General features: G+C 44.4%; 1 protein-coding gene across 12 annotated transcripts in view; it reads left to right on the forward strand.

Moving 5' to 3' along the window:
* tns1b (tensin 1b) overlaps positions 1 to 27,997 on the forward strand; it is a 237,564-nt gene that overhangs the window by 181,233 nt on the left and 28,334 nt on the right. For 10 of the 12 annotated variants that reach the window (XM_063006567.1, XM_063006573.1, XM_063006568.1 and 7 more), the window contains 3 exons: positions 14,560 to 15,933; positions 26,393 to 26,565; positions 26,650 to 26,788. In XM_063006567.1, coding sequence (XP_062862637.1) covers positions 14,560 to 15,933; positions 26,393 to 26,565; positions 26,650 to 26,788 — 1,686 coding nt within the window. The remainder of the gene's footprint in view (positions 1 to 14,559; positions 15,934 to 26,392; positions 26,566 to 26,649; positions 26,789 to 27,997) is intronic. The other 2 variants (XM_063006574.1, XM_063006579.1) reach the window with 1 other exon arrangement.

Consider the following 27,997-nt stretch of genomic DNA (forward strand, 5'->3'; position numbering starts at 1 on the left):
ATAGATAGATAGATAGATAGATAGATAGATAGATAGATAGATAGATAGATAGATAGATAGATAGACAGGCAGGTAGGTAAGTAGACAGACAGACAGACAGACAGACGGACGGACAGACAGATAGACAGGTAGGTAGGTAGATAGAAAGACAGACAGACAGACATACAGACAGACAGACAGATAGGTTGGCAGGTAGGTGGGTAGGTAGGTAGTTAGACAGATAGACAGGTAGGTAGATAGACAGACAGACAGGTAGACAGACAGACAGACAGTGTCCATTCACTTACAGCAGCACACAGATAAATGTAAGGTAATAAAATTAAACCTGAACCCAGCTCTGTGTGGTGCCACCGTAGGGGGGAAGGTCAGACGGGGTATCACCTCACTGCCGTCGTTACAGCGATTCCTGCTGTCTGGTCAAGGCGTCTAGACGAGTGTAAAAACACGTCAGTCTAGCGCTGTCTGCCATACGTGTTACAACTCTACGAAGAGATCTACCACTGACTGGTGACAAGAAGCGACTTCACACAAGTCCACTGTCCTCGGTAAACATGGATGAGGTAGAGGTTAACACTGTAGTTGGTGGAAATTGGATATGTCTAAATCGTCTAAAAAAACCATGCATTTGAAGATCATGCACAGAAGTTTTCAGAACAAGAGTTGTTTTCTTATGGAAATTCAGCTTTAATGCATGATTAAAAATATATAAAGGAATTAATGACTTAAAATGTATTAAGGTTTTATTACTTCTGCTTCCATTTCAAGTTATTTGAGATGTCTAGCCATGAAGCACCTCCTAAACCGTCCCTGCTGTAAATAGACCTGGCTGGAGCCTCCAACACAGCAGTCTGTGTGTCTCTGTCTCTGTCTGGGTGTGACTACTGGTCAAAAGGCCAAGTACCCCCCCATCTCAAACACGCCCACCCCCATCCTTTCAGCAAGCACATGGCGTTGATCCAGTTGGAGAACACGAGAACGTTCTACATCGTCTACACAGAATGGAACAGTGTTGTTGTACACGATCCCAGTCAAAAACCGGGACAGGAACCAGTTTGGGATGCAGCCGAGTGTCACACTGTTGTGTTTGAGCTCATGACGTCGCTGCTAAAGCCGTGAGATCGAAACACCACCAGGGAACGTTTCTGCTAGTCTAGGTTGTACCTGTGGTGCCTGTGGTTGTACCAGGACATTAGAACATCATGACCACACAGACACCCGGCTGGACGATAGCACTGCTGACATTGGAACCCTGGACCCCCCCAGATCTCAGCAGTAGTGGGCCTTGCATAATTTTTTGTGCTTTTATATCTTTATTAAGAACGACCTACTGTGCCCGCCCCCCAAAAAACCCAGCCTTGTTATTGGTGTAGCTCGGCTTACAGATGACCGGGCTTTTACTTAATCTAACCAGATAGTAAAGGTGAAGGTTTTATCACCGTGCACATGTTAACGGAGGGGTAAAAAGCACCTTATCTGCCCCGGCTTGACCTCATAAGCTAGATTTCGGTCCTGGATTAGAATTACACAGCACGAACGATTCAGCTTACTCTCAGATAAGCTTGTATGGTGGAGCACTCCACACAAAAATAATAATTGTTAAAAAAAGAATTCTGTTACCTCCAGCTGAAATACCTCGATTTAACAGACAGCAAGATTTTTTTTATTTCAGGAGGTACAAAAATATACAGAAACACAGAGGTCCACAAAAGTGCTAAACATGCACATATATGATCAACAGTAAAATTAACAACATAACAATACAAATGTAAATAAGTACCAGTAAAACCTGTAAATATATATTAAAATTGGTGTTCTGTACTACTGGGGAGAAATTTCATTTACCTTGTGTTTTTGACGTGATGGTACAGTGTAAACTCTGAAGCTCTGCTGGTGGTTACTGGAGCAGCTCTGGTGCAGAACTAAGCACTAGAACTTACAAAAATTAAGCACAAAAAACTGAGATAAAGGCGAGAACGAAGTGAGACTCCCGACAAATCATCTCACTCATGTAAACAGAGAGATGAGCGTCAGCTAGTGGACAATCACTGAACTACTGGTCTTGGGACGCTTCTAACAGGAATTTTAAACAATCGTACCAGACGTTCGGTTTTCCAGATTTTGTCTGTTAAATCTGAAATCCATAATATGGAGGTCCTTTAAATCGAGGTTCCACTGTATAGCCAAAAATATGTGGACACTTCGTTTAATTATTCAGTTCATGTGTTGCAGCCATACCGGTTGCTAACAGCTTTATAAAATCAAGGACAGGGGTAGCCTAGAGGTTATTTATTTATTTATTTATTTATTTATTAGGATTATAACGTCATGTTTTACACTTTGGTTCCATTCATGACAGGAACGGTAGTTACTCATTACACAAGATTCATCAGTTCACAAGTTGTTAATGTCAAACACAGTCATGGACATAAGTTTGTATCTCCAATTCACCTCATTTGCACGTCTTTGGACTGTGGGTGGAAACCGGAACTCCAGGAGGAAACCCACACAGACACGGGGAGAACATGCAAACTCCACACAGAAAGGTCCCGGACCGCCCCGCCTGGGGATCGAACCCAGGACCTTCTTGCTGTGCTACCCACTGAGCCACCGTGCCACCCAGCCTAGTGGTTAAGGTTCTAGACTAGTAATCAAAATGTCACTGGTTCAAGCCCCACCACTCTCAGTTTGTCACTGTTGGGCCCTTGAGCAAGGCCCTTAACCTTCAGTTTGTCAGACAATATGCTGTCACAGTACTATAAGTCGCTTTGGATAAAGGCGTCTGCTAGATGCAGAAAATGTAAATGTTTGTATTTTATTTAAGCTGCAACAGTTTGGGGAAGGGCTCTCTTCCATTCTGGCAGGACTGTTCCACTTTGTAAACACGGTAAATTGTTTACATTGTCGGCGCATGAACTCACAACCTTTTCTACAGTTTTAATGCAGTAAAACAGTGCTGCACAGTGCCACAGATCGTGGTGGGACTGTTTACTGAAGCGGCAAAGTGGCCTGAATCTCACGGCCCCGCTCACAGCCCGCCGGGGTCTTGTTTACCGCAACTCTCGGCATATTTACTGGGCCGCCGGGGCCGGCACATTTTCCGAATAGCTGGGTGAGAAGATTGTGCCGTCGGGGAGATGGGACGAGACAGGCGCTGACGGAGAGGCGGCGGGAGAGCGACGGGCGACTCCTCCGGCCCCCGGAGAGACCAAAGACCTTTTTGTTTCACTGTCACTAGAGGGGCGGAGACACGAAGCTTGTGTTCAGGACACGGCGTTCAGGGGCTCAGATCGGATCCCGAACATATGGTTGAGTGTTAATGGTGGTGGATCCTGTACGCTCACGGGTAGGCCTTGAACTTTTCTTTGCTGGTGTGTGTGTGTGTTTTGGGTTGCAGACCTGCAGTGTGATATAATAAGAGCTTTTTATTTCTGCTGCTGTGCAACTTTGCGTTTTATGACTCGATGAGTGAAGACATCAGTGCTAATTTGACGGGTTGGCTGCTGTTCGCAGGGCCGTGTCTATCCAGGATATTTAGGCTGTACTTTGGGGTTTGTAATTACATAATAATCACCTCAATTCTGCCCAGAATACTTTCTGCCGGAGCGGAAAAGCCACATGATGGCAAGTAACACGTACCTAGCAGGCGACTGATTATTGGACGTATTTATAATATTTTCATAGGCGTTGTCTGACCATTCCCACCACTAAATGATTGGTCAATTTTTTAGCTTATTTAGCTTCGTTGCATCAGGAAGGGCGTCCGGTGTAAAAACCGTGCCGAGTCTGGTAGGAGGACCAGATCTTTTGGAACATACAGAGATCAAGACCAACTGGTCGAGCAAGTGGATTCAGGTGTCGCTCAAAAGGAAAATCGAGACTTTTAATACTCAGTTTTTAAGATCAAGCAAATAAAACTAATTATTAGACTGTTGGACCATGTTGGCTTTATTTAAGTCCTCGAAGTCTTTGCTTTTATATTTAAATAAATGAATATTTATGGGGGCGATAGTAGGTAGCGCTGGTAGGTAGGTCTGGGTTTGATTTTTGATTTCCTGGCCGGGTCACCAGGGTCCTTTCTGTGTGGAGTTTGCATGTTCTTCCCATGTCAATGTGGGTTTCCTCCGGGTGCTCCGGTTTCTTCCCACAGTCCAAACGCATGCAGTCAGGCAGGACTCAGGTATGAGCATGAGTTTGTCTGTGTGTGTGTGTGTTTGCTCTGTGATGGACTGGCATCCCGTCTGGGGTGTTTCCTACCTTTTACCCAGTAATCAGACCCACCGTGATCCTGACCAGGATAAAGATAAAGCGGTGGTAAAACAGACAGTGAATGAATGAAGGAATTTCTAGTAACTAACATCAGCTCAGTCGGATCGTAGCGTGTCATTAAGAAAAGCCACTCGGCGGTAAAGAGTTTTCAGACTCTTGGTTAGCTCGAGCGCGGTTGACACGTCTTTAAACTCAGCCGTTAACAACCCTGGACTCGCAGCTCAGCGCGCCGCAGTGTTTGTGCTTCAGCTGTGCTCCTTCGAAAGCGGTTAGCCATGCGAAACGACGCTTCTTACGTAAATAAACACGTCTGCAGGAGAGTCGTGTCCAATCAGCCCCTCGCGACACGGACAGAGGGGATATTGATTTTGGTTTCGGATGCCAGGCCGGTCCGGAGACGATAGGCAGCGTTTAACAAGCGTCCCCACACAGGGAGTCTCGCTTGTCTCGCTTGTCAGTGTGGTGCCACGTTTTTTACAGTCCCCACCTGTTTACACATGACACCAGGGGTGCACGCTCGGCATTTCTGTCCAAACGATCGAACCCTGGGCTGCCCAAGGATGTGTACTGTAGTGAGTGTGTGGTCTGTCCAAGAAGCTGTGCATCTCTCACTCTCGAGAAGAGGGCATGTCTAAATTCTTAGAATCCTTAAAATGCTCCTACTAAGGAGCCTTAATTCTGAGTGCTGGAGTTTTTAAACACCTCACTGTCACTGCTGGACTGTGAATAGTCCACCAATCAAAAATATCCAGCCAACAGCGCCCCGTGGGCAGCGTCCTGTGGCCACTGATGAAGGTCTAGAAGATGAGCGACTCAAACAGCAGCAATAGATGAGCGATCGTCTCTGACTTTACATCTACAAGGTGGACCAACTAGGTAGGCGTGTCTAATAGAGTGGACAGTGAGTGGACACGGTGTTTAAAAACTCCAGCAGCGCTGCTGTGTCTGATCCACTCATACCAGCACAAACACACCACCACCATGTCAGTGTCACTGCAGTGCTGAGAATCATCCACCACCTAAATAGCATGTTACGGTCCGTGATGTGATTACAGAGATGAATTCGTATAGTTGCTTGTTGTGTTAAAGGAGCCTGGGAACCTGGTTTTGTGCAGTCTCATTGTGAGCGAGTGCACTTTTGGGATAAAAAGCCTCTTTCTTGTGCCCAAAAAAGCCTTTTCTGACCCTCCTCTCTCAGTGATCCATTAAGAGTCCCACGCTTAGCTGACATTTACTCTGTGACATTTTTTCTGCTCCGTGCATCGCTTCCATCTTCATGATACACAACCATCTCGTTTCCTTTACCTGTTCCAGGCCTTCGAGCATTCCTCAACACGGGTCAGATCAACCACCCACCAACCGAACGGCTCCTGCTGACCTGTGACGAGAGCGAAGTCTCCGGCTCTGTCCGCCGTTCTCTCGCTAGTCCTGATAGAAGCCGCTGGGTTTTGGGGGCAAGCGTTGGCATTATCGTCGGCCTTTCCTAGCTCAGGGGCCGACCACACGCTTCGGTTTCCTGAATGTGGGTACGAGAGACGGGCGGTATGCGCTGCGCTGCGCCTGTAATATATCGATTATAATAGAGGTGCGTCCGCAGTGCCAGTAGTTTCCTCAGCAGTTTAGCATTTACTGGCGAATTCGTTCGACGCTGGATCACTCACTGCTCGTTACTGGAGTCCCAGTCTGTCAGATTCATCAAACTGTCCAGTTTTAATTAGCGTAATTAGCCCTGAGTGTCTTAATTGGTTGAAAGAATGGAACTCTGTTGGGAACGTGTTTAAAGTTTGGGCGGATCATCCGAGGGAAGAAGAGCTTCCTGAGTCGTACCGTGAACTATTTTAAAGAGGTAGTTTAAAATTCTCAGCAGGGACGTTTACTTCGGTTTTGGGTTTATTAACCCTGCGGCCGTTCTGGTGGCCTGGACTTCTTCAAGGCCGCCGTCCAAAGTACGACTAATAATAACCTTTATATGTTAAGGATGAAAAGTAAAGCATCTGTTCCATGCAAATTTAGGTGAAGGTGCTTATTATTCCTTTAAACGTGATCAGGATATATGTAAAAGGCATCAAAGCCACATATTTCGTGGTCGCCACAGCAGATCAGGTCCTCAACCCAGACTTGGCACAGTTTTACGTCGGATGCCTTCCTTGACGCAACACTCCTATTTCTATCAGGGCTTGGGACCTGCACTTAGAGTGCACCTCCCAGTAGCGGGGATGTTTCGGCCATCCATCCTTGGATATTGGCCAGTTATGCGGACGCCAGACGGGCTGATAGCGATGCTAAGATTTGAACTCTGGATCCCCAGATTTCGGCATTAGTGGGCTAGCATATTTTACCCCTGCACCACCCAAGTTATGGACAATTAAGACAATAAGACAATACAAAGTTTTGAGATATCATATTGCAGTCTTTTATGTTTTAAAGGATTTCCTTACACACGTTTGATCTGATGATCTGACGCCTTTCCTCGTCTTTCATCCCAGACGCTGCCATCTTATAAGCACCGACCATTATTCTGAATGGAACGTGGATCCTGCCCTTTTCAAGCGTACTTTAAATGGACGTTACGATGTTTACACTGTGAGCTGCTCATTTCTAATTCCAGAGTAAAGCTTTGGTAGCTCTTTTCAGTACTTTGAACGGTTGCTCATGTAGCGTTAGCGATAATACTTGAGTGACCCAGCAGCCTTAATGAATATTTAAGCGAGGCCAAACGATCAGTGCAGTATTATAGAGGATAATATCGTGGCTGTTAAATCTGTACCTATATAGAGCTGTATGACCCTGACAGGCTATAATGCGTCACAAGGTCAGCAAGATATGCTGGAGCCAAACCGTTTAAAACATCATAAGCACAACTTTCATGTCCTAGCCCAGTACTGCTGACATCTGAGGATCCAGGGTGCTCTCGGCCTGTCGGGCGTCTGCATGGACATGATTGACTAACATTTTAGTTATTGATAGGTGCACTTGTCAGTGCGCTCTCAGTGCAGGTCCCAAGCCCGGATATAAATAGGAGGGTTGCGTTAAGGAGGGCATCCGGCGTAAAAATTGTGCCAAGTCTGGTATGAGGACCAGATCTGCTGTGGCGATGCACAACACGGTATCCCTGTTTGTCTGGAATCTGGGGTCAGAGCACAGGGTCAGCCATTGTATGGCGCCCCTGGAGCTGAGAGGGTTAAAGGCCTTGCTCAAGGGCCCAACAGTGGCTGCATGGCAGAGCCAGGATTTAAACTCTCAACCTTTTGATTGCTAACCCAAAGCTCCACTCACTAGGCTCCCACTGTCCCATTCATATATACTGTATTTATATATATCATATAATATTATATACTATTAAAGCCATTGCCACAGTACCTACTGTATATAAATATATATACTGTATATATATATATATATATATATATATATATATATATATATATATATATATATATATATATACAGTATATCACATCACGGTTGGTTGGCTGTCAGATATGTTTCCTCCAGGTTGTGAAGATATTTAACCTTTAAGGTAAATAAACAGAACACTTATTTTTATTAATTTTTTTGCATGAAAACAAAGAACCAAAGATCTTTTCCAGCTCTGGTGATCCAGGCACATTTCATCACGTCCCACTGGAGGAACATCTGACCCTCCTGTACCACAGTAAACCATTTCTCTTGTTCTGGAAGCTTCCAGCACTTTTATATCTCTCTGTAAAAGTGCAGCGATCAAAACATCTCTAATGTAGATTTAAAGAGATGAACTGTACTTAAGAGCTGCTGTTACAGCCAACGCCAGGATAAGAGACACAGGCCAGAGGTTCTTCCTCATCTAAAGAGCTTAGTCTGCAGTTTAGGGTCACGTCAGGATTTCAGGGCAGCCAAACACAAGTTTATATTAGTGCAACAATAAAAGAAACAGTAAAAAAGGAAAACATGAAGAAGTAGAAAAAGAAAAAGAAGAACAGGAAGAAAAACAACAAGAACAACAAGAAGAAGATCTAGAATAAGAAGAACAAGAAGAAGAAGATCTAGAATAAGAAGAACAACAAGAAGAAGAACAATAAGAACCATAAGAATAACAAGAATATGAAAAACAAGAAGAAGAGGAACAAGAGGAAGTAGAAGAAAAATAAGTTGAGCAAGAAGAAGAAAAAGAAGTAGATGAGGAGGAAGAACAAGATGTAGATGAAAAAGAACAAGAAGAACAAAAAACAAAGTTAGTAAAACAAGAAGAAGATGATAAAGAAGAACAAGAAGAACATGAACAAGTAAAAACAACAAGAAAAAAGAAGTGAAAGATGAAGAACAAGAAGTAGAAGAAGATCAAGAAGAAGTAGAACAAGAAAAAGATGATGATGAAGAGGAACAGTAAGAAGTAGAGCAAGAAAAGGACAGAGAATAAGCAACAAAAAGAAGTAGGAGAACATGAAGAACAAGAACACAAATAAGTAAAAGAGCAAAAACAAAAAGAAGCAACATATGAAGGAGAAACAAGAAAAAAACAAGAAGTAGAAGAAAAAGTAGTAAAACAAAAAGAACAAGAACAAGAGAGAATTAAGCAAGAGGATGATGAAGAAGAACAGAAACACAAAGAAGTAAAAGATGAAGAACAAGAAAAAGAACACCAAGAAGTAGAAGAACAAGAAGCAGTAGTAAGTGAGGAAGAACAAGAAGCAGTAGAGCAAGAAGATGATGATGACGAAGAAGAACAAGAGCACAAAAAAGTAAAAGATGAACAAAATAAAAAGAAAAAAAGGAAAACCAAGAAGAACAAGAAAGTGTAAAAGATGAAAAAGAAGTACAAGAAGAATCGGAAAGAACAAGACATGTTAGAAGAAGAAGAACCTGAAGAAGAATGGAGGAAGAGGAGTAATGAAGAGTAAAGAGGAACGTCTTTAGTTCCTGGAGGAACAGTCATGATGAGATTGTGGTAGAAAGTTCCAGAGCTTTGTGGACAGTGGAACTGAAAGACCCACCACCGTCATGTGATCCACTTACAGACGTCTGACAGAACGTGAAGTTTTGGGCCACCACAGGAACCCTGGAGCTCAGACATCCTGGTAGAAACCACTCCCATCAGGACAGAGGTGTTGTGTGCCCGGCAGCGTATGCGTCACACCTCAGGACCGCGTTCTCTCAGGGCGGCGGAGCGGCACGACCCCCCGCTTGCCTGGCACGTTCCTCCAGGGGGTAAACAACTTCATCTCCAGGGACGTGCTGGCATTTCCCGCTCTTTTTCTAGCCTGTAATAATGATCCAGTATAACGGAGATCATCGTATCGTATCGCGTGAAGGGACTTTTATTAGAACACAGCCGTGATATTCGGACACCGAACCGTGATTAGATATAAATATATTATATATATATAAATATATATATAAATAAACTATATATCACATACTGCCGTCAATGTCACTGTGTAGAATTATTTAAAAATCCAAAATAGAGTTTAGACGTTAACCCTGTAAATCCTAAACCACCAAATAATCACCAAAACATCCGAATTCTTTACAGCTGGAGTGTTTATTCCACCATCAATCAAAAACAGAATGAAATAAGACAATCAGCAAGAAGGTCCTGGGTTTGATCCCCAGGCGAGGCGTTCCTGGTTCTTTCTGTGTGGAGTTTGCATGTTCTCCTTGTGTCTGTGTGGGTTTCCTCCTACAGTCCAAACACATGCAGTCAGGATAACTGTAGGTGTGTGTGTGTGTGTGTGTGTGTGTGCCCTGTGATGGACTGGCGACCTGTTCGGGGTGTTTCCTGTCTCTTGCCCAGTGAGTTTGACCCACTGTGACCCTGACCAGGGTTAGGGTTTAGGTTTAGGGTTAGGGTTTAGGGTTAGGGATTTAGGGTTAGGGTTTAGGGGTTAGGGTTTAGGCTTAGGGTTTAGGGGTTAGGGTTTGGGGTTAGTGTTTAGGTTTAGGGTTTAGGGTTAGAGGTTAGGGTTTAGGGTTTGGGCTTAGGGTGTGGGGTTAGGGTTTAGGGTTAGGGTGTGGGGTTAGGGTTTAGGGTTAGATAAATAAATAAACTGATAAATTAGATGTTGTGTGCACAACCGTTTGGCTGTGTTAGGGTTTGGGGTTAGTCATGCCTGTAATTAAATAGCACTGTCTCCTCCCAGTGAGAAGGTCCTGGGTTCGAATCCCATGTTGAGATGTCTGGGTCCTTTCTGTGTGGAGTTTGCATGTTCTCCTTGTGTCTGTGTAGGTTTCCTCTGACAGTCCAAACACATGCAGCCAGGTTAGTGTGTGTGTGTGTGTGTGTGTGTGTGTGATGGACTGGCGACCTCTCCGGGGTGTTTCCTAGCTTTCTTCCAGTGAATCAGACCCACCGTGACCCTGACCAGGTAAAACATTAGATAAAACGCCGTCCTTGACTTGGATTGGATGTTGATTTTTGAAAGACCCCAGAGCTTTTTAGCGTTCGGGATCGAGCGAGCTTTAATGGTTCAGCCATCGACCCGCCGTCAGTGGAGAACAAATACTGCTGGGTGCTGAGGATTAAATAAGGAACAAACCACGTCAGTCTTTCCTTTTCACACACACACACACACACACACACACTCACACACGCACACACACACACACTCACACACACACACTCACACACGCACACACACACACACGCACACACACACACACACACACATGGGCAAACATTAGCACACACTGTGCCCCCCCACCGCGCTGGTAAATCATTGCTATGACTAAGGTGAGGTTTCTAATCCGGGGCTCTTAATTCTGTGGAACTTCCCTGGAAATCATTACACAGGACTTACTGGGTGGGGCGGCACATTGACTCGCCTCACAGCAAGAAGGTCTTGGGTTTGATTCCCAGCTTGAGCGATCCGGGTCCTTTCTGTGTGGTTTGCATGTTCTCCTCGTGTGTGTGTGGGTTTCCTCCTACAGTACAAGACGTGCAGTCAGGATAACTGTGTGTGTGAGTATGTGTGTGTGTGTGTGTTAACTGCCTTTCGCCCAGTGAATCAGACCCACTGTGACCCTGACCAGGATAAAGCGCTGGTAGACCATGAATGAATGATTGAATCAGTCAGTACATGTCAGTAGCCTAGCTAATCTAGTTAAGGTAATGGACTAGTAATCAAAAGGTTGCTAGTTCAAGCCCCACTTCTGCCAGGTTGACACTGTTGGGCCCTTGAGCGAGGCCCTTAACTCTTAATTACGTAGACTGTATAGTGTCACAGTACTGTAAGTCACTTTAAACAGTAAGATAGGGTTTGGCTTAGGGTTTAGGGCTGGAGTTTTAGTTATGTTTTAGGGTTAGGGTTTAAGGTTAAAGTTTAGGGTTAGGCTTAGGGTTTGGGGTTAGGGTTTAGAATTAGGTTTAGGGCCCGTGTTTAGGGTTAGGGTTTAAGGTTAGGTTTTAGGGTTAGGTTTGGGATTAGGGTTTAGGGGTTAGGGTTAGATGTTGTGTGCACAAACGTTTGGCTGTGTAGTGTTTGTGGGGGAAAAGGTTAGGGTTTAAGGTAAGGGTTTAGGGTTAGAGTTTAGGGTTAGGGTTTAGGGTTAGGCTTAGAGTTTAAAGTTATGGTTTAGGGTTAGAGTTTAAGGTTAGAGTTTATGGTTAAGGGTTAGGGTTTAGGGTTAGAATTAGGGTTAGGGTTTAGGGTTAGGCTTAGAGTTTAGAGTTAGGGTTTAGGGTTAGAGTTTAGGTTAAAGTTAGGGTTAGGGTTTAGTGTTAGGGTTTAAGGTTAGAGTTGAGGGTTAAGGGTTAGGGTTTAGGTTAAGGGTTAGATAAATAAGATAAGTTAAATGTCGTGTGCACAAACGTTTGGTGGGGTTTGGGTTTAGGGTTAAGGGTTAGAGTTTAGGGTTAAGGGTTAGGGTTAAAATTTAGCGGTTAGGGTTTAGGGTTTAGGGTTAAGGGTTAGGGTTTAGGGTTAAAATTTAGCGGTTAGGGTTTAGGGTTATATTAATAAATAAACAGATAAGTTAGATGTCGTGTGCACAAACGTTTGGCTGTGTAGTGTTAGCGTTAGGGTTTAGGGTTTGGGGTTAGGGCTTATGGTTCAATAAATAAATAAATAAATAGACAGATAAATTAGACGTCGTGTGCACAAACGTTTGTCTGTGTTAGTGTTTGTGTGGGGAAAAAAGTTTATAAATCCTTTATTTTTAACACCATGTGCTTTTAGTCATGCCTGTAATCGAACCTGGTTTTATGAGGCTGCACGTATTCCGTCCGGTGTCGAGTGTCACGTAAAAAAGTGCAGCGCTAACGTTCAGTAGTCGGAGTAAATGAGTGTGAAAGTAGCATGAGGACGGGATCACGCCCATCACGGCAGGGCTGAAGGGAACGGAGAGAGAGGGAGCGACTGGCCACGTCCTTTATAGGGCGTCTGCACTGGTGTGTGTCAGAATCGGACCAGTGGCTGAAGGAGGAGGAGGAGGACGAGGGGCGAGCCGAGACGTGCCGACTCCTCCCGTACTGCTCTGTAACGTCCAGTTAGTGGAACGTTGGATGGGAACCACGGAGCGACTCTGAAGCTTACAGACCGGGACGTGCAACAGGTAGGGAAGCTTCGACAACTCTCATGTACCTCAGGGATACCTCAGGGGTTCCTCAGGTGTACCTCAGGGATACCTCAGGGGTTCCTCAGGTGTACCTCAGGGATACCTTAGGGGTTCCTCAGGAATACCTTAGGAATATCGGACCTTGACTCTGTGACTCTGAGCAGTCTGCGCTGCGAGGGAGGATGTCGGTGTCTAATCTGGGAACAGTCGCAGGTCCCAGGTGATAACAGACCCACACCGAAATAGAAAGCAATTCCTCTTTCAGCACTGAGGTGTGTCTCTGTCCAGCAGCGGCTCTTGGCCGACGCGTGAGGATTCCTGGAGCTGATGATTGCATTGGATCTTCACATGATACCGTCGAGTCATGAGGATGTTTTTAGGTGTAAATAAAACATGAGAGCACAGGAGGTCGTCTTGTTTACGCCTGGCGTAAATAACGTCTCACTTTAGCGTTTTATTAGCGCTGCGTGCTGCATGATGCTTTTAGAGCAGTGAAGGATGTTAGAAGGAAAGGTCAGGTTCTAGATTCAGATCTGGATTCATTTAGACAAGTTTGATCAGAATGTGTGACCTGTCGCTTTGAAAACATGCAAAAACATGTGACTGGTGGGAAAAGGAACGAAAGCGGTCCAATAGTCGAACCATTGAATATCGCCGCTGATTTTTATAACCTGATGTACGCTGAAGTGCCAAAAACTGGTGCACCAGTCCGATACTTGGTAGGACTGCAGAAATACGACAGGGCGTCGACTCCACGACCTTGTGGAAATGTTCTGTAGGCAATGAACCCCAAACTTCCTGCAGATGCTCCACAATTCAGTCGTGTTCCGAAGTTTAGGATTACGGTTCCACAGCACGTTCCTCGCTGGTGACTTAGGTGGGAACCACAAAACCCCAAATCCAGACGAGCATCCCTCTAACTGTAATTCGGCGTCTCTTGACGTGTGTTGAGGAGCAGAATGAACGCAGGATGTTTGTAGACGTACCAGGGGTTGGTGGAACGCCAGCTAAACAAACCCTGTAGGGGTCACTAACGAGAAAAAATATGTGAAGAGCACGGATTTGTAAACTGTACCCTCAAATGGTACAGCTGGTTCTTCTAAGATTTCAGTGCATCCGTGGCCACATACGTAGGTGTAATCCATAGGTACAGTTTACAGATCCGTGGGTACAGTTTATAAATCTGTAGCCCTTTTTATTATAATTTATTATGGCTATCAATTGAGGGAAAGAAACTATAAGGTGTAAGTCACTGTTTTAGACGGCGTCTCTGTGCAACGAGGGTTTGAGAGGCGCCGAAAACAACCGTTATCATCAAATGCAGAATAAAGAGAGCAGATAGTTTGGAAAGGTTAGCGCTGAGCGTGGTCTGACAGGAAAACAAAACCCTGATTGTCAGAGCTGCTGACCAACAGACTTCCAAGCTTCCGGAACGCTTCGGTTCCAAGTGGGCAGGAAATAGTTCCAACGTTTATTACTGAGGCTGGATTTTCCACAGGTGAGTCAGGGCTCTGGAAAACGGGTGTCGTTCGTCTGTAGGACTCTAGCACTGAATCATTGCTCATGGGTGTGTGTTTGTGTTAGAAGTTGAGGTTATTTATGACGGGAGTGGGTTGGTAACAGTGCAGGGTGGGCGTATAATTTAATAAATACCACTGGTTGATGAACGAATTAATTCAAGACATTTCTACGGAGCCAGGACTGGCACACAGTCGTTCCGTTTCTTTTATTAAATAACACATTTATTTGTATCTCTTTTTACAGACGCAATTCACACTGAAGGTCCTCTGGATGGCAGCCTGTACGCCAAAGTGTGTAAAAAGGAGTCCGCGGACGCCACGGCTAACGGTTTACCCCCTGCCGTCGAGCCTGTAGTAGAAAACGCCTCGGCTCCTGTGGACCACGCCCTGTCTATAAGCAGCGACTCGGGAAACTCCACGGCGTCTATCAAAACCGACCGCACGGATGAAACCGGCCAGCAGGCGGCGCCGGTGAGCCAGCAGCCCGTTCAGGCCCTGAGTCCCCAGGAGAAGCAAGAGCTGGAGCGGCTGCTTAACGGTCTGGAAGCGCCAATGCATAGAAACGGCACCGCGGGTGGCGGCGGCAGTCCGGGCGGAGGTGGGATCCTACACCTGGTTCCGGCTCAGGTCCACGTCAACGGGCACGCCGATGTAGAACGGGAGACTGATATCCTGGACGATGACCTGCCCAACAACCAGGAGGGCAACAGCGTGGACAGCCTGGGTACGCTGTCCTCCTTCGAGGGCCGGGCCACGCCAGCAGACTTGTACTACCAACACGAGACCGTCATCAATGGACAGGACACGCCCCACGAAGCCGAGTCGCGTCTTTATAGCCTCTCATCGTCCGTGCAGGAGAGCCTGGGCAGTGTGGGACCTCCGTCCAGCGGGTACGTCAGCCAAAACGGCGGCATCTGCCGCTCGCAGTCCCTTGGAGCGACCCCCAGCGACGAACAGAAGCTCATGCCCAAAGCGCCAGCGCGTACCACCAGCAGTCGAGATGCCGTCCAGAGGGGGCTTAACATCTGGCACCAATTCGGCGTTCCCGAGGAACCGGTGATGGACGGCGTCCACTTCACTCCTGCCCTCCAGAGCCACAGCTTACCCGAGTTCCCGAAACCTGCCTCGCAGACTGAAATCGACCAGTCCATTGAGGCTCTCAACCTGCTCATGCAAGACCTGGAACCTGCGCAAGTTCCCAAGTCCTACAGCGCCCCCTCTGGTGAGGGCATGGTCATCACCACCCAGCCGTCCTTCTTCCACACGCAGGCTCGGCCCACGTACCAGCCCGAAAACCCGCCAAGAGCCCCGTCTCCGTCTCAGTCCCAGTTTGTGGGGACTCAGAGGGCCGCGGTTCCTTCCAACCCCTCAACGACAGACCTCAACGGTTCGGTGCACTACACCGGAGCGTCTCCTCCGGTCGGCGGTGTGCAGCTGAAGCCTCTGAACACGTACTCCCACAGCTCAGCCCCTCAGTCTCCTGATCTTCCGGAGCCAGGCTTAAACATCGCCCCCTGCAGGAGCTACTCCTCCTCCACGTCGTCCCCGCCACCCAGAGAGGCCGAACCCGAGGACACCAACTACAACTTGGAGGGGCTGGTAGCTCACCGTGTCGCAGGTAAGCTGAATTTACGATCAAAAGTTTACATACACCAGTAAAAGAAACCAGTATGTGATGGCATCTAGTCCTTATACCAGACTCACAGTACAGTTTTTACCTCAGATGCCCTGTCTCACGCAACCCTCCTATGTCTGTCCAGGCTTGGGACCTGCACTTAGAGCGCACTGGCCACCCCACCCATTAGCCAATCACGTCCATGCATTCGAACCCTGGATCCCCAGATCTCAGCAGTAGTGGGTACTTCACTGCTGTCCCACCTGAGTTTATTATTATTAATATTATTATTATTATTATTATTATTATTATTATTATTATTATTATTATTATTATTAATAATAATATTATTAATAATATTATAATAAATATCATAGATTATTATTATTGTTATCATTATTAATATTATATTATTATTGTTAATATTATTATTGTTATTATTATTATTGTTGTTGTTATTATTGTTATTATTTTTAATATTATTATTGTTATTATTATTATTATTATTATTATTATTATTATTATTATAATAATAATAATTATTATTATTATTATTGTTATAATTATTAATATTATATTATTATTGTTAATATTATTATTGTTATTATTATTATTATTGTTATTATTATTATTATTTATATTATTATTTTTATTTTTTATTATTATTATTATTATTATTATTATTATTATTATAAAAGACTGCAAATGTTGCTGTGGTTTTAAAATTTCCATCCAGTTCAGGTCGTAGTTTTGGCTGCAGAGTGCATTTAACTCCAGTTTATATGGGCACAGAGACGTCACCAGACATAATTGATTGTTGATCATAATCAGTAACGAGAAATAAGAAGGTTGTGATGTTATAGGGTCAATTCCATTATAGAACTTTCTACAGGATAGAATCATTAATGAACTGTGCATACAAAGCTCGTTTCCAAAAAAGTTGGGAAGTGTGATGTGTTCATTTGCTTAAAATTTAATTTAATTCAATGTTTCACTGATCAACTTCATTGTAGTTTGTAAATAGATACAGGTTTAGATTTTGATCCCTGCATGAAAACGTGCTCCAAACACGTTTTCCATCAGCGTTCCTATTAATGAGACTTTAACACGTGTGGAACTGAGGACACTAATTGTTGAGGATTGTAAGTAAACAAACAGTCCCAACATTCGTACGTTTATTAGAGCACGTCATTAAGAAACGGGCCGGGATCACATAACCTGCCTGCGAGGACACGCCCGGCCGTGGCTTTCTTCAGCGGCTGTGCGTTGGCGTAGACGAGCTCAGTGAGATCACAATGAGAGCATTGTGTTGTGTGAGGTGTTGCTGGCCCCCGCGTTCGGGCCTGGTTTCGGCGCTCGGGAGACCACGTACATGCTTTTGGCAGAACGCTGCACTTGTGCTGCAGGGATGTTAAAGCGATTAAAGGGTTCGATTGTTCTGGGTCCTGTTTTCGTTTGTGAGGGTTAGGGAACACGGTGTGACCATAAGTACTCTGGATATTTATAGAATCTTTACATTAAACGCTCCTCATGTTTGTTTTGGTTATTTGGTTGTGAATTTCTTAAAGTCCAACTCACTCAAAAGTCAATAAAAATAAAATGATTACAGGCAGAGCAGGTTTATTTAAAAAGCACCTGTATAAAGGTGGCTTGGTGGGTAGCACTGTCGCCTCACAGCAAGACCTTTCTGTGTGGAGTTTGCATGTTCTCCCTGTGTCTGTGTGGGTTTCCTCCAGGTGCTCCGGTTTCCTCCCACAGTACAAACACATGCAGTCAGGTTAACTAGAGATACTAAAGTCCCCCTAAGTGTGTGTGTGTGTGTGTGTGTGTGTGTGTGTGTGTGTGTGTGTGTCCTCTGTGATGGACTGGTGTGTTTCTGCCTTTTGTCCAATAATTCAGACCCACCATGACCCTGACCAGGATAAAGCAATCGTAAAACAGACAGTGAATACATAAATGAATGAAAATACAGAAATAATAATTAAAATAATAATAATAATAAAATGATTAAAACATGATTAAACAGTAGGATTATTATTTTTTTGTTTTATTAATGACTCAGGGGCAGAACCATGATTTGAGCTTTAAGTAGTTGTGCAAAAGTCATCTGTTTTTAAACTTTATATCCAAAGGGAGAATTAAAAAACACAGAAAAACAAATAAAACAATAAAAATAATTACTAAATAAATATTTAATTACACAATAAGAAAAACATTGAAAATTAAAAGTAAAAAAAAATAAAGAACAAATAAATATAATACAAAAACATTAAATAAATAACAAATATGTAAATAATCGAAAATAATAATAATAAATAAATTTTTTTATAAATAAATAATAAAAAAAAAATACATAAATAAATACCTCTCATCTTCTCCACTCCCCTCGACCAACAACAAAGATTTGGGCTGCCAAACCTCGTAAAATTCATTCGCCAAACTTAAAACAGAAGGTTTATTAGAAAACATATTAACATACATTTAAAAATCTAATAAAAATATAAATTAAGAATAAAAAAGTGCCGTTACAGAGTAAACAATTTTAAAGTAAACAAGGAATCTAAGTACACTGTCTCCCTCTAGCGGTGAACAAGCTAAAAACCGTCCGACGTTTAATGTTTAATCTTTATAGATTGAGATAGATTAGATTAGATTAGATTAGATTAGAGTAGATTAGACAGACAGACAGAGGAAGATAGATAGATAGATAGATAGATAGATAGATAGATAGATAGATAGATAGATAGATAGATAGATAGATAGATAGATAGATAGAGTACTAAAATATTAAACTACTGGACGGCTGGAATTCACTAGAATTTTGTGTTTTTCCTGCTCTTGTTTCAGTCCTAACAATAAAGTAATTAGTTAAACTGGTTGCATGTAGGCAAAATAATCACAGATCATAATTTATTTTCTAGTAGTTTATGTAATTTGCGTGTATGTTTGCAGTTTTCCCAGTTTCTCCACTATTTTATTTAAAAGCAATGAAAGCATGTTGTTGAATTATTGTTATTATTTATTTTTTTAGTTGTTTTTTTGTGGAAATTAAAGAATAAAGCATCTCACTACAGCATGAACATTTATTTTATTATTATTATTTCATTTTTAACACCTTTCTTTTCCTCCCTTTTGGATTAATCCTGTATGTGGATCGCTCTTCATCCTCTCCACTTCTATCCACCTTCATCTGTTACCTCCTGCTTCCCTTCACCATACCCATGTCCCCTCGCTCGTTCCCTGTAGAGTACACAGCTCGTCACCTCAAAGACAGAACGACTCACGATCCTGACCGCCGTCGCTCTCAGTCCTTTTCTGGTTAGTCTCTCTCTCTTCTCTCTCTTCTCTCTGTTTTCTCTTTCTATCATTATGCAGACGGGGGTGAACAGTATAGCCGAAACTCAAGTGGTATACATCACAATATATAACTTTTTCTTATATATATGCAGAAGTTGAAGTGGTTTTGGAATGGAATGCCCATCCATCAATCCATCCAGTGTAACTCAAACTAACCCCAGTTTATATGGGCACAGAGAAGTCACCAGCCATAGTCGGTAAAAGTGAATAAAAAGGTTGTGCTGTTACAGGATAAAATCTATATAATATTGTCCAGCCCCGTCTTCATTCCGATTCATCTCTTTCTCTTCCCTTTATTTATTCCCTTTGTCTTTGTGCACCCGTGTTTGTTTATAACACCTTTCATGTCCCTGATATTTAGGATATTTTATGGTTTATTCTCAGCTGCTTCCAGCTTTCCATTTTTTCCTGTCCAGCTTACCTCAGAGTCTGTAAAACTGCTTCTAACACAATTCTATAAATAAAATTGCTTTAACTTTAGCAGGACTCGTCACAGTTCACTTTTGCGGACCGCTCGTAGTTTTATTTTGAGACGCAATATTTTGCTGGTAATATTAGTTAGAGCATGAAATGAAGATTTTATACAATTTTGGGTAACGTGACTATAAATTGCCAGTGATAGCTCAGTGGTTAAGGTACTGGACTAGTAAAGAGAAGGTTCCCGGTTCAAGCCCTGCCACCACCAAGTTGCCACTGTTGGGTCCCTGAGCAAGGCCCTTAACCCTCAATTGCTCATTGTGTAAGTCGCTTTGGATAAAAGCGTCTGCTAAATGCTGAAAATGTAAATGTAAATAAATTAGCACACAGGGGCTAAATTAGGGAACTGGTCATGTCAGAAATTTGCTGTTGGCTGGATATTTTTGGTTGGTGGACGATTCTCAGTCCAGCAGTGACAGTGAGGTGTTTCAAAACTCCATCAGCGCTGCTGTGTGTGATCCACTCATACCAGCACAACACACACTAACACACCAGCACCATGTCAGTGTCACTGCAGTGCTGAGAATCATCCACCACCTAAATAATACCTGCTCTGTGGGGGTCCTGTGGGGGTCCTGACCATTGAAGAACAGGGTGAAAGGGGGTAACAAAGCATGTAGAGAAACAGATGGACTACAGTCAGTAATTGTAGAACTACAAAGTGCTTCTATATGGTAAGTGGAGCTGATAAAATGGACAGTGAGTGTAGAAACAAGGAGGTGGTTTTAATGTTATGGCTGATCAGTGTATTTATTCCATAATTTCTACTCAGGCTGGATAATGTGTTGAACTTCAGTCAATACACCCAAATATGAAGCACCATCTTCCATCATTTTCAGGCGGTTTATGGGTTCAAATGTTTTTCTGGTCTATTTGAATTGAATTAGACTGGAAATGATGGTCACTTACCGCTGCAAATCACATTAAGGTGACTTAGGGTGACCGTACGTCCTCTTTTTCCCGGACATGTCCTTTTTTTGGACCTAAAATGCATCTGGCTGGGATTTCTAAATTACCAAATATGTCCAGGATTCGGCTTCTGTAGTCTGAGTGAGCTATTCTTTGTGTGTTTTTGAAGAACCTGGTGTGATGGCTGTTGAGTTTATCATCAAACTCTCAGTAATTGCATGTAAGTGGACCTTGCCATGGTCAAACAACCATTGACTGTCAAACTTGCCAGCTAAATTGAGGCAAATGTACCATAATGAAAGACTCCCGGTACCAGGTTGCCTTGTTGATTCTACAATCACACGTGAAGTGAACGTTTCCGGTGCGACTGACTTCATTTTCTTAATATTAGACCAGGTTCTTCTCGCAATCTGTTAGCCGATGACCCGAACAGCCTGCGTTCGTCCTACGTGCCGAGGGAAGGTTTTGCCAGACCATGAAAGACCTCACTTGTCCTCTTGTCCGCCTCCACCGAGCGCCCGTCACGAGATCTGGTTCGCCAAGCTCAGCGAACAATAGAACGGCATCAAGACACAGAGTTCTTTCAAGCCCTCTCCGCCGTGTCCACTTCGGCATCTAGGACGAGAACAGATCCCAATGATAAAGCCTCGCAGATCTCCTGACCGCTGCACGGCTGTTATCAGTCGGTAGGGAATACACGTGCTTTGTCCTCTGAAAGGCTTCTCGCCGTGGCCTGATTCCGGCTTCCTTTTCCCGACTGGTATGCGCTCCGATAGAGGGCCCACAAAAGCCTGAAATGGGTCCGCCGCAGACGTCTGGCCCCAGATGTTACCTCAGATAAGACCTCTGAGTACAAAACGAGCAAATTCGGTGTCTCCTGCTCAAACCGGTGTCTTGTGCTCCCCTGCGAGACCTAGTTTGGCAAGCAGGTGGGGCGCCAGGCATTCACGTGTCAATCGTACGTGACTGATTATCACACGCGTCTTATGAGCACCAATCCGCTTTGAGTGGAAGTTTTCTTTGTATCGCGACCTCTTGCTATCCTCTCCGTTGATGCATTAGCTGGCACGCCTGTTTTCTCTTGAAGCTGTAATGCCAGGCGGTAAGGTTTGCTCCGGTTATTACTTATTATTACTTACCTATTACTTACGCCTCAGTGTTTGAGGGCCTAATGAGAGCGGAAAGCCCTAGTAACGTCCCTGTTTTCTAGTTTGAGATGCCCTATAAAACCACAAAGGAACTGGTATGGGGTTCACCTGTAAGTGCCGAAAACTGGGAGGCGCAGAGAGTTCCCTTTCTGTCTGTTTAGGGGTGTAATTCCATCTCATTGCTGCACTATTCCTGTTCTATTCCTTGTTCTCCTTTGCTGGTTGTGGATATCAGGTACATCGGCTTGGCATAACATTATGACCACTGACAGGTGAAGTGAATAACACTGATTATCTCTTCATCACGGCACCTGTTAGTGGGGGGGGATATATTAGGCAGCAAGTGAACATTTTATCCTCAAAGTTGATGTTAGAAGCAGGAAAAATGGGCGAGCGTGAGGATCTGAGGGCCAAATTGTGATGGCTGGACGACTGGGTCAGAGCATCTCCAAAACTGCAGCTCTTGTGGGGTGTTCACGGTCTGCAGTGGTCAGTATCTATCAAAACTGGTCCAAGGAAGGAACAGTGCTAATGGACGGGCAAGGCTCATTGTTGCACGTGTGGTCCGATCCAACAGACGAACTGCTGTAGCTCAAACTTGCTGGTTCTGATAGAAAGGTGTCAGACTTCAGGCCTCGATGGGTCAGGGCTGTTTCGGCAGCAATAGGGGGACCAACACAATATTAGAAAGGTGGTCATAATGTTTTGCCTGATCAGTGTATTTGCATTGTTGATTATTCTTTCTTGGATTGAGAATCTGTACAGGGGTTCTATTTACCTTTCTAATAGGTGTGTGGGGATTCGCCTCAGTCTCTCTCTATCAAGGTACACCTCCCCGTTACACACATTAATGTCCAGGATATGAAGCACTCGTATTCCCCTTGTGGAGGAATTTCAGCCTAAATAGGTTTCTGAGTGAGGGGTAAACGTCAGGTCCAAGGAAATAATAATAATAATAATAATAAGTAGAAGAAGGTTTGGGATTCTCCTCTGCAGCATCTTGAACGCATTACGCCTGAAGAGTCGCTGAGGAAACGGCCCGCAGTGTTTGACATGCACAGCTGCGATCATTATGTTCCTATTGCGTGTTCATAAGACGTCCCGAAGAGAAATGACGCCCGAGTATCTGGGATAAATTTTCAGCCTAAATCGAGTTCCGAATGCAGCCTTCACTCCCAAATCCATAAATTCAGGGTTTTCATGTTTTGGTGTTGCTTTAGCAACAAGACGCAAACTGGGAGACGGTTTGGATTCCAGCAGGTGGTTTAAGGTTCTGTGTTTCCATGATGAACTCATTCATTCATTTTCAATAACTACTTTCTGGTGACATGCTTGCTCCTTTAGGGTAAGGGATGAGAACCTACACCAGGTGAAGGGGTCGAGTATATCAGGGTCTTGTTTATGAGTGATGGGAAGAGGGTTCGTAAGATGGACATCCCACCGTCCTCACCTGTGGTCATGAGCTTTGCTAATGACCAAAAGAATGAGACACTTGAGGATACATGCCACTGAACTGAAGTTTTCTCCGGTGGGCTTGCTGGGAAACTACCTCAGCAATCCAGGAGGAGCTCTGGAGCTTCTGGAGGTACTTTGCGAAGAGAGGAGCAAGTTGGGTTGGTTCAGACATCTGAGAAAGATGCCTGCTGGATGCTTCCTGTTGAAGGTCACCCGGATTCCAGCAGGTGGTTTAAGGTTCTGTGTTTCCCTGATCATCTCATTCGTTCATCTTCAATAACTACTTTCTGCAGGAGTCTGGAGGAGTTTGACTATTTTAGGGTCTTGTTTACGAGTGATGGGAAGAAGGTTTGTGAGATTGACATCAAACAACTGTCCATATTTTACCGGTTAATCAATGTCTCCACCGGGTCCCACCATCCTCACCTGTGGTCTTGAGCTTTGCTGGATTGCTGGGAAACTCAATCTATCATGTGAGGACCTCAGCAATCCAGGAAGAGCTCAGGAGCTTTTGGAGGTCTTTTGCAGTAATCTGAGAAGGATGCCTACTGGATGCTTCCTGTTGAAGGTTCCAACAGATGGTTTAAGGTTCTGTGTTTCCCTGATCACCTTGACAGGGTTCCAGTTTTGGACCCATCATAATTCATGAATAGGTGGTTCCTAACACCTGATCCAACTAATGAAGTGCTTAAACAGGTAATCATTTGGACTTGGATTGTTTTAAACTACTGGTTTAAACGGCTCTCTGGAGGCACCAGTGGCTCCAGAAGTTTGATAATCTGATTTGCTTCAGTTTCTGTTATGATACCTAAAGCTCCAGACAATCCATGATGCTCACGTGCTCCACGACTGAATGAGCTGGTAAATATTTTCCTTGGGTTGTTGCTTGGTTTCTGGAAAACACTCTGTTTCTCAGCAGGGTGTGGTCGTGCACGCCCCCGTCTGGGCCGGGCCGCATTCGGAAACCTACGGGGGCCAGGAACATGTGAGTGATCAAGTCATCTGGCTTGGTCGGAGGTTCTGAGGTCCAGCTCCATGTGGATCTAATAATCCTGATCTACTAAAGTTCAGCTCTACTTTTGATTCAGCAGTTGAAATCTTAGGATGGAGTTGTGAAATAGAAATCCCAAACCTACCCTCAAGTAAAGGAGTTTGGAGATAGAAAGAGGGATTGTGAGATCGACCATGATGGCGAAGAAGGAGCTGAGTCGTAAAGCAAAGCTCTCAGCTAACCTTCTCAATCTCTTGATTGATGTCCCCACCCTCACCTATGGGCGTAAGCTTTGGGTAATGACCAAAAGAACGAAATCATGAATACAAGCTGCCGAAATGAGGGTTCCCTTGGCGAATTGCAGGACGTACTCTCCGTGAAGGAGCTCTGGAGCTTCTAGAACTTCTGGAGCTCCTTCATGTAGAGAGGAGCAAGTTGAGGTGGTGGACGCCTCTCGTTGGAGGTCTACCAGGCACAGCCAACTTGGAGAAGACCCTGGGGTAGACCCTGCTTTTGATCACAAATTCATAGCCAGTCATAGCCAGTTCCTCTTCCTCTGCTGGAGACCCCGATGGTGGCTTCTGGTATCGAAAGTGACTTGTTAAGAGGCTTAGCATCCACTTTGAGATTAATAGGCTAACGTGGATTATCCAGATTTGCAGAGAAGCTCAAACCTACTACTAAGCTTCTTATAATAAACACTGGGGAAATATTTGAGGTCAAAAGTTTACAGACAGGACACGGTGGCTCAGTGGGTAGCTCTACGGTGAGAAGGGCCTGGGTTTGATTCCCGGGCCAGGCATCCAGGGTCCTTTCTGTTTCGGTTTCCTTTGGGTGCTTTGGTTTCCTCCAACAGTCCAAACTTTACTGGTGACTTCTTCATATACACAGAGCTGCTTTGATAGCATCCATTATATAGATGGAACAGTGGTCTCTTGGCAAGGTTAGGACGACAACCCGGACTGTCACTCTGTGCTGCCCTTGAGAATCTCAGACCATGGTGATGTCCAACCAGCTTAATCTAATTCTAATGGAAAAATATTCAGTTCAGAGCCAATAAACACTGACCAGCCATAACATTAAAACCACCTCCTTGTTTCTACACTCAATGTCCATTTTATCAGCTCCACTTACCATATAGAAGAACTTTGTAGTTCTACAATTACTGACTGTAGTCCATCTGTTTCTCTGCATGCTTTGTTAGCTCCTTTCATGCTGTTCTTCAATGGTCAGGACCCCCACAGAGCAGGTATTATTTAGGTGGTGGATGATTCTCAGCACTGCAGTGACACTGACATGGTGGTGGTGTGTTAGTGTGTGTTGTGCTGGTATGAGTGGATCAGACACAGCAGCGCTGCTGGAGTTTTTAAACACCTCACTGTCACTGCTGGACTGAGAATCGTCCACCAACCAAAAACATCCAGCCAACAGCGCCCCGTGGGCAGCGTCCTGTGACCACTGATGAAGGTCTAGAAGACTCAAACAGCAGCAATAGATGAGCGATCGCCTCTGACTTTACATCTACAAGGTGGACCGACTAGGTAAGAGTGTCTAATAGAGTGGACAGTGAGTGGACACGGTATTTAAAAACTCCAGCAGCGCTGCTGTGTCTGATCCACGCATACCAGCACAACACACACTAACACACCACCACCATGTCAGTGTCACTGCAGTGCTGAGAATCATCCACCACCTAAATAATACCTGCTCTGTGGTGGTCCTGTGGGGGTCCTGACCATTGAAGAACAGGGTGAAAGCAGGTTAGAAAAGTATGTAGAGAAACAGATGGACTACAGTCAGTAATTGTAGAACTACAAAGTGCTTCTATTTGGTAAGTGGAGCTGATAAAATGGACAGTGAGTGTAGAAACAAGGAGGTGGTTTTAATGTTATGGCTGATCAGTGTAAGTCACCAGCTGTAGTCCATCATAATCACTATACCAATAATTTAGGACGTCAGGAGACAAAGATTAAATGACGTAGAAACACGAAACTGCTAAACTGTCTTATTTATTTATTTATTTATTTATTTATTTTATATTATTTATTATGCTTTTAATGTTGCATAAAATTAATACAAGATTATTTATGGCTAACGATGCTCCTTTTTTTTGGTGGTTCGTCAGGGGTACAATCTCACGACGTGCCAGACGATGCCGCAGGACCAGGACGACGCCGGACCACCAGCGAAGGACAGTCCCAGGATGACAGCTCCACCCGGGTCCGCTCCCCTATTCGCTGCATCTCACCAGAACTGGCCAATACCATCGCTCTGAACCCAGGGGGCCGGCCCAAGGAGGTAGACCCGGCAACCCGCTCGCCCAAATTTTATTGATGTGTATTTGTTTGGGTACGTATGTTTACCTTTGTTGTTCCTCTCCAGGGACAAATGCACAGCTACAAAGAAGCCTTCGAGGAGATGGACGGGGCTCCCGTGAGCCCTCCACCATTTGCGGGCGGTGAGGTCTTCCCCCAAACCCCAGCATTCCCAGTCTCGCCACAAACCCCTTACTTCAACCTGTGTAAGTTTCCCGTCGGGAGGAGGAGGGCGCCGTAGAGCTTAGCGAATGTTCGTTCGAAATCCGGTCTGAATCGAATTGATTAGTATTTAGCCGACACTTTTATCGAACGTAACTTTTATTTATTTATTCAGTTTAAGCGTCATACGCTGCTGGAGCCTCCAAGGTCAGGAGGGTATTTTTGCCTGCCTCATTGTTTTGTCCGCTGCTGGCACTGTCAATTATGTCCACTAGGGGGCGCTCAGCTGACTGGTAGCATAGCTGAGGTCTTGCTTAAGGGTACAACAGTAGCAACCTGTCACGGTGGGGTTCGAATTCAGAATCAGAATTACTTTATTTCACCAAGTACGGCCAGTTTTTACCCCGATTGCGTTATGCTTCCTCTGTACTGGTGCTGACCCCCGCCCCGATTGAGGAGAGCGAACTGACACACATGTGCAGTACCGACTGCATCTTTTTACCTGCTCGAGGTGAGTTCATATGTGGATCAGCTTTGTGTATGGAGAGCCACACCCTGATCAGCGCATAAATCCTCGACTCCAGGCGACACCAACCAGTCACTATCCATCTCCCTATCTGTATAAACAACAGCCAAACGTTGTTCAAAAAGCCACTGAGTTTGAGATGTCAGCTCTGGTGTGCTAGTGTGTTTTACCACTGCGCCACCTGAGTCGCGTCTTATCCTTAAAAGCTAACTTTGTCTTTTGAAAATAAGCATTAGTCAAGGATGAGACCTTAAACCGGTCCATGGTTACAATCATTATTTATATGATTCCTCCTTCATTTAGCCCCTATTTTGCCATCAACAAATTCTTACAGATAACATTAACAGGTACGGAGGACCACGCTATACTCTCTGGTTTCTTCCACCTTCTTATTTCAGCGTCTTGGAGCAGCATGGGCTGTCCTGCTCACGCACTGATCCCCATTATACCTCGTCTCTGTTCAGTGTGCAGTACCATTGATCAGCCAGCAGAGGGCTGTTAAGGTGCAGCAGTTATAAAAAATCCCTACGATCATCGTCTGTATTGCTGTCCGGCCAGCCAATAGCAGCACTAAGATTCGAACCTACAAGCTTGGGATGTCAGCACTGGTGTTTGTTTACCTGAACTTGCAGTATTTATTTTAATGATGATTTTAATATGTTGTACTCATATAAATGTTATGTTCCGATATGGTGGTGGGTTTCTTTTCTTTAAAACCCCTTTTATA

The sequence above is a fragment of the Trichomycterus rosablanca genome, chromosome 12 (genome assembly GCF_030014385.1).
Source record: "Trichomycterus rosablanca isolate fTriRos1 chromosome 12, fTriRos1.hap1, whole genome shotgun sequence".
Lineage (NCBI taxonomy): Eukaryota > Metazoa > Chordata > Actinopteri > Siluriformes > Trichomycteridae > Trichomycterus > Trichomycterus rosablanca.